Source organism: Cydia fagiglandana, chromosome 3 (assembly GCF_963556715.1).
Source record: "Cydia fagiglandana chromosome 3, ilCydFagi1.1, whole genome shotgun sequence".
NCBI lineage: Eukaryota > Metazoa > Arthropoda > Insecta > Lepidoptera > Tortricidae > Cydia > Cydia fagiglandana.
The window spans coordinates 3,242,042-3,255,481 of NC_085934.1; the positions used below are offsets into that span (position 1 = coordinate 3,242,042).

The following is a 13,440-nucleotide window of genomic DNA, read 5'->3' on the forward strand; positions in this document are numbered from 1 at the left end:
AGGGTTTTAGAGTTACACCAAGAAAAGTCTGCAGCAATTTTGATAGCCCATGCAGGGCAAGTGTTATTTATACGTCATAATTTCATAGAAGTTTGACGTTTAATTAAAATGACACTTGCACTGCGTGGGCTATCAAAATCGCTGCAGACTTTTCTTGGACTAACTCTATTGACAATGCCTTGAATAATACTTGAACCTTTTCACGACACCGGTATAAATACACATTGTCATGACAATCAAAGAACTGACACTTGCATTTACTTAAACGAAAATTATTTAACACGTCAGAGTTATAAATGAAAATTTATTGAACAAATCCCAATCTTATCCCAAATATGCTGGCAATTTTTTTTTAACTTTTTAACCGCCTCATAGTAAGTCGCAATCTGAAGGTTTATCTCGAAAAAAAAAATTACAATTAGACACCACAGCTATTTAAAAAATTATAATGGTAAAATTAAACTAAGAGTTACAACACTATAAACACTATAATATCTATAATCGGTTATCAGTGAGAGGTATGTATCTTTGTCAGTTTCAAGTATCTTAAGCATTAGGGATTTCCAAGTTCTAATCGGAGAGCTAAAGGCTACAAGAGTGTCAAAAGTCAAATAAATTGTGATGAATCTACTAAATGACATTGTACATCTAAACAGTCTAAACACAAAGGAAAGGTAGCAAGGAGTGAGTTGCGTACATTTAAATCTTCTTTCCCCTGCCCTTATCCCACGTCATGTGGGGTCGGCACAACATGTTTTTCTCTTCCATTCTCCTGTCTTTCGTGTCCTCAGCACTCACTCCTTTCTTTCTCATATCCTCTTTCACACAATCCATCCATCGTTTTTTGGGTCTACCATACGCTCTCCGTCCATCAACATTCATCCCTAACATTCTTTTGCCTATATGGCATTCATCCCTCCTCATTACATGCCCATACCACGACAACCTAGCACTCCTCATTTTCTCCGTTACTGGAGCTACTTTCAAACTTCCTCGTATATACTCATTCTTAATCAGATCCTTTCTCGTCACTCCACACATCCATCTCAGCATTCTCATTTCCGCTGCATGCACTCTTCTTTCATCCGCTACTTTCGTCGCCCAGCATTCTGATCCATACATTACAACAGGTCTCACGATCGTTTTGTATATTTTCCCCTTAAGTTTAAGGGGCATTCGTGGATCGCAAGTTGTTCCAGAGACCTGTCGCCATTTCATCCATCCCGCATTTATTCTATTTTTCACGTCTCGGTCGATATTTCCGTCACCTTGGATCAATGACCCAAGGTACCGGAAGTCAGAGCAGACTGGTAGGGATACACCGTTTAAGGCAATATGGGAAAAACTATAGTCGAAAATTTGACAGTTGAGTTAGATGGCTCCAATAAACGATTCCGTACCGTCAAGCGGTAGGTACAGTTTTTAATTAAATTATTACCACAATTTTGCGACTACTATATCTTGCACTTGGCTTTTGTATTTCTTTGTCCTATAGTTACTTATATTAAAGTGATACTTATAGTAAAAATTCCCGTTTCAGTAAACGCAAGTGTTATTAGAGAGATACACAACTTATCCTAAGTACCTTATTCAGCCACATAAGCATTTATAAAGCGTCCCGCTCTGTCGTCACGTTTCCACGCGGGATTTCGAGTATTTTGAGGCTAAGCTAGTTGTTGGGCCCTGTCACCGTCACTTGTTTATTATAGAAAATAGAGCATAGTAAATCGTATGTGCGTTCTTTTTCGACATGCGTCTTGACCGCCAAATACGTCGAGTGACGCGCGCGGCTATAGCCCAATATCAACCTTCGTGCACTGACTTGTCACCGTGACACCTTGGTTCACGATGACGCGCCGCACACGATAGGCGGCGTTCAAAGGGTAAAATTGTATTTTTTTAGTTCATTTACTAAATTATTCTTAGTCGTTCTTGAGATTCGTAAACACAACATGACACAACACTGTATACCTAATTACAAAAGTTACTGTCGTACCATTTTTAAAATACCTACACACAAATTTCTATTAGGTACAGATTCATTTTTTTCTCCTGTCGTACGGAATATTAACAACACACACGTAATTATATCAAACCAATTACCTAGTTTTTTATATGGGGAAAGCAACAGTAAAAGAAAGAAAAGTAACATCTTCGTTTTTACCATCATTTCTTATTCATTTTTATAGCTGGTCAAACAATTATTGACACTGACAAGATCTGCTTGACCAGCTATATATATTAGAGGGTCATCACCATATACATTATCTGAATATGGACCCAGATTGTCTATGGTTACGGAATCAGAAGCCCACTTTGCCAGTAGAAAAAGGCACGAAATCTAAATTTTCTACGGAATGATAACCCTTGGCGCCTACATTTTTTAAATTTGCCGCTTTTTTCTACTGACGGAAATGGCTTTACAGACTATATGGACTTCCACAGATTGGAAAATATTGCCACAGACAATCTGCCATCCAGCTGTCGACCGTATAGAATATTAAATCTGTAAACGCCCTTACATTTTTTATCTGTGTTAAAGAACATTTTTTATCTGTGTTACAGAACATTTTTTATCTGTGTTAAAGAACATTTTTTATCTGTGTTAAAGAATATTTTTTATCTGTGTGATTGAACATTTATATTTTTTATCTGTGTTAAAGTGTCATGACAGGGCCAACATGAATCGGCGTGTAATATCGTAAGCAGGCACTTGTGTCGCGCGGCGGCGCTTATATGAACACGGGGTTTTCCTGGCCCGTCAGCAGCCGGAACATGGACGTCGGCATCGTTTTCATTAGAATCTGAAATAAAAAAAATTGGAGTTCGAAAAACAATATTAACAAGCTCTGTAGGGCTAATATGGTCGGCTCTATATCATTTGTCACCATGCCTGTCACGTTCTAACAAATATGTAAGTGCGAAAGTGACGCATGGAATGACAGGTGATAAAATGCGACTATGATACCGCTACTGAAGAAATTGCAAAACTCTTGAATTTGTATGAAGTTGATAAGGGATTTGCAGCTTAACTGACATTAGGTATCTGAATAAAGTTGTAAATCTACTCAGATTGGAAACGATAAGTATTTGTGTACTGTTAAAATCAGAATAAGCTAACTCTGCACTGACTTTGCACTAGCAAAGTGTCGAAGTCTTATCATAATATTTTTCTCTTAAATCTTCGGAAAATAAATACCCATAATCTGTGGCGTGCATTGTAACTAAATGATAATAAGGCACCTTTTATATGCCTATCAGCAAAGTTTCCGACCAAGGTGATCGCTGGTTTACCGCGAAATCGCATTGCAACCCGACCAAGGACCTTGGACCGTCGGGGCGGAAGCTTGATTGGTAATCAATCGGACGTAGTTTAGCGTAAAAGATCCATCCTCTAAAATTTGTCATTTAAATGAATGACTTTTCCGTTTGACAGAAAGTTCAAATTTTACTAACAGATTTTTGTGGGTTGGATCTTTTACCCTAACCCTAAACTGTCATGCAATTGGCTAAAATAAAATGTGGTACCTCGCCCACAGATGTCGCCAGCAGATTAACGATCCGCTCGTGCGGGACGGCGACCACGCTCTGCGAGTTGATCTCGATGATGCGGTGCCCCACACGCACGCCGCCGCGCTCGGCGATGCCGCCGCGGAGCAGGCTGCATATCTGTACGACATTACATTATAGTGTAGTCTGTGTAGTAAAGACAGCAAAGTAACACAATTTTACAAAATTAACTCATTGATGAGGAAATCGAACTCCAAATACAGATAAAAATGCGATGAGACCGATAAACATGGAGGTATACTCCCGCTACTACGCTCAAACGCTTTTGCAAAAACTTTTAGTTTATTCAATACTTGACCGAGAATTTCCTAATGAAGTCTTATCATCATCATCAAACTGGAAGATTGATAACACATTTATTACATTAAAATATTTGATACAATTTTAAACGTATTTAAAAAACAGTTGTGCGGTAGAAAGAACAGAAATCTAATCTTCAAAGATGTGTATTCCACAGCCGTCTTCAGATTCAAATCTTTCTATCCTTCCTTTCTACCTTTCTTTCTTTCTTTTTATCTTCTCGTTCCTCTAATTCTTAGAGAAACCGCTCTGATGATTGATATTTGTATTTTGACTTTGATCCAGTTGATTATTTGTGAGTATGGTTTGGACCATTTTTCATGGAGCTTAAGCTCAAACCGGAAACATCAAGGATATAAAATTATTGATACGGATTTCAATAGTTTTATTTCATGAGTAACTATCGCGGTAACCGAAGACAATATCAATATCTCCACAACAATGAAAGGTCGGCCTCATCCCACAATTCCGTAGAATTTTAATTAAATCGTTGGTCCACGGTGTTGAAGGTCTTGGTACATACTCGTACGGTCTCAGGTCCCAAATGCCACTTCAATCTCTTGCTGACCTTTTCATTTCAAATTCGATCTCACAGAGCTAAGCTCCGAGTATAGCACCGCTCCATTGGCCTCCACCTTGGTACGTGATCAACAAGAGCGTCGCCAGCCGATGTGCTAAAGTGGGTCGATAGCCTATAGAAGGGGGAGGATCATAGGTACATGTACGAATTGTACGAGTTACAATTTTTAGGGTTCCGTACCCAAAGGGTAAAACGGGACCCTATTACTAAGACTTCGCTGTCCGTCCGTCCGTCCGTCCGTCCGTCTGTCACCAGGCTGTATCTCACGAACCGTGATAGCTAGACAGTTGAAATTTTCACAGATGATGTATTTCTGTTGCCGCTATAACAACAAATACTAAAAACAGAATAAAATAAAGATTTAAATGGGGCTCCCATACAACAAACGTGATTTTTGACCAAAGTTAAGCAACGTCGGGAGGGGTCAGTACTTGGATGGGTGACCGTTTTCTTTTTGCTTTTTTTTGTTTTTTTTTTTGCATTATGGTACGGAACCCTTCGTGCGCGAGTCCGACTCGCACTTGCCCGGTTTTTTTGTATCTTGGAGGAAGTCGATAAAGGACTTGAGACTCGGAAGATAGGTTCATGTAAGGACATTTGCAAAGTGAAAACTCACCACACCATTCTGCACGCTGAACCCGAGCTGATATTTGGTGTCGGGCCGTTTGATCTTGACCTCGACCACGGGCGCGCACGGCACCACTGTCAGCTTCACCACCGTTTGGTTCTTAGAGTTCTTGATGTACGTCTGACACGTGGACAGCGGTAGTCCGACTAGGCTCACGCCGTTTATTGCGATTATTTGATCACCTGCAAATTTGAACGGGATTTAAGGATGTAATGTAAGAGCGGATCAAAATAGAGTCCGGATATAAGGCCTGATTCGAATTCAATCTGCCAAATTGAAAACCCTATTAATGGTACTGAAGCTAGCTGAATCAAGATTTGTTTTTCCATAATTTATTGAAAATTTGTTTAAGAATTGTTATTTATAAGTAAATTCATCATTTTCCATTTCTTCCCGCTCCTGTCGTTAGTTTTGTTGTATGCCCTCCATCATACATCCGACAGTGTTTTTTGACAGTTTCTTAGTTTGAGTCCTATCAAGAACAATGTTTATTTTGAAATATTATATTGCATATAGTTTTTGTTGTTTTAACGAACTAATTCCTTGGACACTCCACTCCATACCGTTCAATAGGTCAATACTGTGGGACTTTGTTGAATCAAGTTTTTTGGTCCGATTTCGAGGGTACTGGCTTAAGCATGCTGATTGCCTCATAAACATCGTGGATCATCTCCAAATATTATCAAAGTAATATTGGAAATCCGCATTATTAAACTAAAGCTGCGAACCGTTTCTTTTAGTGATGTTGGTGTCGATTTCTCTGTCGAAAAGTAACCAATGCCCGGTAACTGACACCACATCGACGAAATTCCTGATACGCCAGATATTTGAAGATATGTCTAGATCCTCATTGTTTCATGGATATTGCAATGAAATTACCTTTCAGTATTGGTATAATATTAGGTAACAGGTTATGTTGAAAATTAGTTATGTGCAAGTTTCTTCCATACTTATCAAGTTTTTGACAGCAATTTGGCGCCTAATTAAAAAGACGGCGGCGTTTATTTGATTTTTTTGATCATCTTAGAATTGATAAAAAAAAAAATTTTTTGGTATAATAATTTTGTGATTCTGATAATTATAATGTCGTAGTGTATATGTCGTAGTCAGATCGTATAATCCGCCGTATTACATTACGGCTAGCCGTTTTCAAAAACAGGGGCGTTTTGAAATGCGGCGGTTCGACGATTAGCCGGATTGTCACTGCGATACGTTCTTCAATAAGGCGGCCCACGTTTAGTCGCATCGTACATTGTCGAGTGACCAGTTCTTTCGGTCGCCTACGTAACCGGAGTTTGACAATGTTTGCAATTTAATTTATTTCTACCATGGTCCCACCGCACTACATGTGTTTCTTTTCCAAAACATTTCCTTCACAACTTAAATAGACGGAGCCCCGCAAGCGGGGCTCCTATTTCTGGGCGGTTTGCCCTTCGGGCATCTGAAGTTACCTAACGAACCTAACCTAATTACCTACCTACGCTTTTTTCCCCAAAATGTAACGTTTTCACGGACGTCTCACTTAATCAATAGGTAGGTAGGTTAGGTTCGTTAGGTAGCTTCAGATGCCCGAAGGGCAAACCGCCCAGAAATAGGAGCCCCGCGAAGCGGGGCTCCGTCTAGTTAAGTTGCGAAGGAAATTTTTTTTGAAAAGAAACAGTCCGACAAACTCCAGATTTGATGGACACCCCAGCGTTTGTCAGGCAGCGCCACGAGTGTTAAAAATGGGAACTAAAAACTGTCAAAGCGGCGGCTAATGACTCGCTGTATTACATTACGGCTAGCCGTGTTGAAGAACGTATGGCGCCGAATACATTCCGGCGGATTCTCATTCAGCCGCATTCAATACGGCTAATCGTTAAACCGCCGCATTTCAAAACGCCCCTGTTTTTGAAAACGGCTAGCCGTAATGTAATACGGCGGATTATACGATCCGACTGCGACATATATATAAAGTAAGCTAGAAAATATCCAAGAAAAATCACTCTGAATTTGTCAAATTTGTTTCGAATCAGGCCTTATTTTCCAAGGAGGTCAAGATTCTGAATTGAGATTTACGAATAGGCTCAAAAGTTACAAAAATTGGTATGGTCAATAATTCAGAAAAGATATGAAGGTTAAGTTTTACAAAACTCAGAAACATTTCACTTCTAGAAAAGTGTTTGCTGCTGATTATTTTCGGATGGTTACAAGAGAAGATACATAGGGTCTACCTAGGTAGGGTGTACCCGGCTATTTCTACCGAGCCCCTGTTATGCATGTAAAAAGTACATCTTGGATCATGTACAGTCAGCCAAGAAAGTGGTGTACCACTTTTGGACCCTATCATCTGATTGATAGAGTCGAAAAGTGGTAGACCACTTTCTTGGCTGACTGTACCTAGTTGGGTTTATTTACTTCTCCTGGGTAGTCCATGCACCAAAAAAGCTGCACTTTTTTCTACATTTTGTAAGAAGTAGAAGTAGTTTTGTAAGTAAGTAGGTCTCATCTACCCAACAAGACACCTTCTATGAGTTCTATGAATAAACATTAAGCTACTCCTGAACTTACCTATATTGAGCTGCCCACACCTCGCGGCCGCGCCCGCTGGTGCCAAATTAGCGATCACCACCGTCGGCAGCATGGATCCCCACCCCGACTCCACCACCACCACCCCCAGAATCTCCCCCTTCGTCTTCGGCACCACCACCTCTTTCTGCAGCTCCTTCTTGGCGAACATCTGTAATTCATCTCCGAAGATCTCCTGGCTGTTCAGGACCTCCTGATAGTCCATCTCTTTGACGAAGCTGTGGTCCTCGATCCCGTTCGCTTTTAGGAACTCCATGTACGCCACTTGGAAGGCTTGGCCGATGGATTGTGCTATGAATTGCGCCTGAAATACGAAAGGAAAATTTATAGTTGGTCAAACAATTTGTCAGTCAGTAAGAACCAGGAAAACTATATATACTCATCCTTTTCTTTTGGGTGCTAGTGTAAGACAAATATGATTCTCTCTATGATTGAAATGAGACCGTCCTTTGACAAACTATAACTTGTCAGTAACACCCTTGAGAATTTAAATTTTTTTGATTACCTAGTTTAATTTAAAACAAAAATCGATGCTTAAGCTTAGGTAATTATTTCTCTATGGGCTTTTAATTTGACGCTTTATAGTCACTTTTTAGTACTGTTCATCCAACTTCAAATACCTACAGAAATGGCAAAATCAGAGGTTGCTTTTAGCAATCTTTGTGAGTAAATCTGCATATGAGTGGGGTGGTTAGGTTTGCGTTTTGAGTTCCACCGTAGAATTAAAACTACTGAGCCATCAATATACCAAAAATGGTTCGGTTGAAGTATTTAATTTTTTTATACATATTTGTATCTGCTAGTGCAAACTAGAAACTGTCTAAATGTATACTATAATGAAATAGCACAAAGCCTTAAACTCCTGGGTGTTAGACTACTTACAGAAGGACTAAATTTTCACATTGAGCTCGTCAGCAATGAGTATGGTCTTAAAATCAACAGAAGTAAGACGAAGTTGATGTTTATTGACCGCCCTGGTAAAGCGCAGAGAACATACGAGTTGCACGATCTGGAGGTGGTTCACAAGTTTGTGTACCTGGGATCTCAAATAAGTGACGATGGGGAATGCGGCTCAGAGGTAGTTAGAAGAGCACAGATGGCCAAAGCTGCGGTGAAAAGACTCTAGAAAATATGGGATAACAGAAGCATAAACCGCAAAACAAAGATCAGACTAATGCGGACCCTTGTTTTCTCGATCTTCTTATACGCGTCCGAAACCTGGACCATCAAAACCGAAACCCGTCACAGGATAGATGCGTTCGAGATGTGGTGCTGGCGGAGAATGCTCCGGATCTCATGGACTGAACGCCGTACAAATGCATCAATTCTCGACGAACTTAACATTACAACGAGGCTCTCCACTGTTTGCTCCCAACGTGTACTTGGCCATCTGAGCAGGGCAGGGCCAGATAGCCTAGAAAAGCTCCTTATTACTGGCCGTATGGCAAGGAAGCGTAGGGGTGGACGTATGGCCACGCGTTGGGCGGACAGAATAACGTCAGAGACAAACGCCACATTGCAGGCTAGCATGCACTGGGCCCAAGACAGAGTGGCTTGGAGAGCGCTGATGAAAAGTGTCCACATTCGTCACGTCCCTCAGCCATGAGGATACGACAAGGAAGAAGAAATTTTCACATATTAAAAAAAACTTACCTCCTCACTCTCAAAAACGTGGCATATCATCTTCGGCGTCCTATTCAATTTCGGTTGGTCAGAATCCGTCTCGTGCGGCACAAATCTTCTCCTCGCCATGAGAACCACAAGGTCCCCTATATCAGCGATGTAGGAAATGGTCCGGAGGGCGTGGTCCATCATGATTTCTTTCAGTTCTGTGTTCAGGACCATGATTTTCTCCGTAGATATGAAGAGATCTACTTCTGTGCTTGGCTGGTTTTCACCTTCGGGGGCCTGAAAAAATGTTCGTTTTAAACTTTGGTTTCATGTGCCTAAATTACTTGCAAGTTGAGCTATTGTCGTCTCGTGTCACTAAAACAATATTATCATACTGGTTTTATACCTATTCATATAGGTAGTCATTCTTATACGTGTACATTATAACTGTAGATGCTTGTTAAATTTGAGGTTTTTATAATATTTTTTTAATTAATGTTAAAAAATTAGACGGTGCTGGATTTTACAAACAATTTTATCGATATAAATGTGTTGTTCCTTTTGACCTCCGCTCGTACAATTATGAACCGTCATGTGTTCTAATAAGGTGCAATTTTAATATTTTGTCTTAAATCATAAAGTTGTGGTGGTCAAAAGGTTAAAATGTACTTAGTAAATATAATTTACACTTAAAGAAGAAATGTGTTTAGTTATATTCCAGTTTCAATAGTGTAATAGACATTGCAGTGGTGAAAATTGCATTTATGTGTTGTTATGTTGTTAATGTTGATTTATGAAACGAAAAATAGTTCATACGAGCAGAGCTTAGTTTTGACACAGATTACAGATTACAAATGCTGACATGGTCGCGTGTGAAAGGTACCTTATTTGTCGTTGGCATTACTAATTAAATTAGACAACCATTTCCGTTACTAAAAAGGCGCAAATAAAAAAAAAGTGTGAAGTTTTTTAAGGTTAAATGTTCTAAACACATATAACTTGCGTATTATATATAGATGGTCAAGCAAATCTTGTCAGTAGAAAAAGGCGCGAAATTCAAATTTTCTATGAGACGATATCCCTTTGCGCCTACATTTTTGAAATTTGCCGCCTTTGAGAAGCCGCCTTGACAAGATCTGCTTGACCAAGTATATATATTTTTTAATTTTGCGCCTTTTTCTACTGACGGAAAAGTTTGATCTTTTACTTTTTTAAATGATATAAGTTTTTTTTTTTACAGTAGGATAAGGGCAATGACACACGACCATGCGAGGATGTGTTCAATTTAGAATTTAGAACTTACCAATGCCTGATGTACCCCGTGGAAGGCGAAGGGAAAACAACTGTTATTAGTACATTATTCGTGCATGCTATGTTGTAATGAAATATGATTGAAACCAAATTCTACATTGAAGTTACGAATTACAAAAAAGAATGGAGATGGTGGAATATACTTTTGAACAGATTTAACACTATCAATACCTACTTAGCTATAATTATGTTGGTACCATATTTAAATATGATATTTTTATGAAAAATTTATTTTTATTTATATAATCCCTTCTTTAGTAAATGTTGATAGTGCATTATACCATTAACTGCAATGAATTCAAATTTTTGGGGAATAAAAAACCCAATAAAATTTTGAAAGCAAGCAAAGCGTCATGAATATTCTGGTATTGATTTAATTATTAATACCTATCAACATATTTAAATTTTAATAAATCTCTTTTTAGTTTCTTTCAGTTTCTTTCATGAATAAAAACCAAACTCGTTCTAAACTTTTGGGGTTTCATATCTATGAGCGTAAGCACTGTAAGGTGTCGTTTCTCTCATACGTATCCTATCAAAAACGTAACACGTAAAACATTTGCAAGTCTAACTAAACTAAAAGTTGAGGCGCCCTAAATGGCTTCAAGAAAGGGATGGCGTTGCTGTGTTTTTGTTTATTTTTGCTCGACCAGGCATATCATGCAGATCATTTTAATGTCTTTTGCCTAGTGTCCATCCCTCAGTCTCATTTTTCAAAACAAATTTCTTAAAAAAAAAAGAACTAAACAATCCCTTACAGAAAATATCCGAAGTATAGCAAATATCGTCAGAAACATAAAGCTTCAGCCGTAACCAATAAAAAAACCATACCATAGACAACCTTACAGTGCTACCACCCGCACCTTAATCTTATTGACGGCCTCCTCCACCATGTTTTTCTTGAGGCGTTTCCGTCGCCGCTTGTCCTCCTCCACCTCGACCGAGCCCAGGAAGGTGAGCCGGAACACGGCGGCCGGCGCCGCGTACACGCCAGAGTACGGGCCCTCGCAGCCCCACTGTGGACGGCTAGCCTCCTCAGACGCTCGCTCTCACATACAACGCCAAGCTTTGCTTTTTTTTTAATTTAGCTGCTAAACTCCAGAGTCATTTATATTTTTTTAAGGCTACAAAACACGATTTGAAAGTGTACTTTTACTAGAACGCGGGGCTTACACATCAGTGCTATAACCGCGAAAATCGAAGTTCGCAAATTGCGGGCATTTTTCTCTGTCACTCTAATTACGCCTTCATTGGAGTAAAAGAGAAAGATCCCCGCAATTTGCGAATTTCGGTTTTGGCGGTAGCCCCTCAGGATAAGCTGACCAGAGATTGACCCTTAGTCTTTCGTGACGAAACGTAACGACATGAAGATGAAACTCTCCGGTTCAATTTTGGTACTTCAGTGAAAGCTAGAAGTAATTTAATTGTATCCTTTTTGGTGCTCATAAATGCATCATGTGCGAATTAAATAATTCTAGTCTAAACTGTTTTTAAGTGCCTAATAAATTAAAGTTTTAATTTGAATTACTTATGTCGATCATAAGTAGTGAATCTGAAAAATCTACTGCAAAGATTTTGTAAGATTTATTCATTATTTTTCAATCTTATCAAACTGCAACCTATCCGAAATATGCGAATAGTTACTTTAAAAATGTTACCGTAAATGGAAAGCCAAACAAAGTTATAGTTTTTGTGTAAAAGTTCCCTGAAGCATATTTATGTTTCATTGGCATATTATGCCATATTAAGCCCTCAACTTTTTCCACACATCAGTAAAACCACACATATCCCGCAACTGCGCAAAAGCAAGCAAAACAACTCGAAAACACTCAACAATGATGTGAGAAGCGAGCGTCCCTGTTAGTATGAAAGCGTCCTAACGGAAATCAACCTTAATTAATCAGACAAAGGGTTCGATTTTGTGCGAAGGCGTTGAAGCTTGTCCGCGAGTGCATTCCGTTCGACGTGATTGGCCACCTGAGCCGGTGTGAATCGGGTAACATCGTGCGTAGAATGAAACGTGCGAGAAGCGGACGCGTGAAGTTTGCGGCTACCATGAGCATGTCACTGACGTGACATATTCGCTAACGTCCGCGTAACTTACTTTATATACATCTCGCTCGCACTAATATGCCACTACGAGCGAAATGCATAGAAAGTGAGTTATGTACACGCTAGCGAATATGTCAGTGACCAGCGGGCGCAGCACGGTTCCATTTTTATCGACTATCACTATGCGCGTCCCTTTCGCACTAACATACTTGTTAGAACGTGACAGGCATGGTGATAAGGGATAAAAATGCGACCGTGCTACGCCGCCTGCTCGTGGTAAGGCTATTACTTGAGTATGAGCCGGGAGTAGAGTTTTAATAGCGTTAAAGACGTTAAAGTCAATGAATGAAAATATTAATGCCCCACAAATAAGTGTCTTAATAACAGACAAATGCCCAGACTGTAGAATTTTGTGACATGATTTTGGCATTGACTTTAACAGCTTATTTTAATACTCTTTACACTGGTATAAGCTAAGCGGGAATGATTCATTCAAACGCTAACCGTAATGAGTGAAGTAAAATTACACAAACGTACACAATTAAATCTCTATGAGTGTTGCATTGAGCGTTAAGAGGAGTGTTGGTCAAATAATATTGTAGCTAAGTAGGTACTTGGTTTGATCCAATATAATCTTTTCATTTTTTTTGTACGTTTTTAAGCCATATTAATGTGGCAAACTGCAATGCGATTGATAGTTTTAACTAAACTAACTAAAAATAATTATTACTCTCATATTCCCAATAAATTCCCTCCTTTTCTGTGAGTTCAAAGAAAAACAATCATACATTACTCCCACCAATGACATTTGTTTTTTCAT

The 13,440-nt window shown here is 39.3% G+C and overlaps 1 protein-coding gene across 1 annotated transcript in view; it reads right to left on the bottom strand.

Annotated features, from left to right (window-relative positions):
- Nucleotides 1-1,018: 1,018 nt before the first annotated feature.
- The window catches only part of LOC134680427 (uncharacterized), a 45,622-nt gene continuing 33,200 nt past the window's right edge, over nucleotides 1,019-13,440 (bottom strand). The window contains exons 18-23 of the mRNA XM_063539558.1: nucleotides 11,426-11,584; nucleotides 9,300-9,554; nucleotides 7,629-7,950; nucleotides 5,067-5,260; nucleotides 3,529-3,669; nucleotides 1,019-2,804 (exon numbers count right to left, since the gene is read on the bottom strand). Coding sequence (XP_063395628.1) covers nucleotides 2,733-2,804; nucleotides 3,529-3,669; nucleotides 5,067-5,260; nucleotides 7,629-7,950; nucleotides 9,300-9,554; nucleotides 11,426-11,584 — 1,143 coding nt within the window. The 3' untranslated portion in view covers nucleotides 1,019-2,732. The remainder of the gene's footprint in view (nucleotides 2,805-3,528; nucleotides 3,670-5,066; nucleotides 5,261-7,628; nucleotides 7,951-9,299; nucleotides 9,555-11,425; nucleotides 11,585-13,440) is intronic.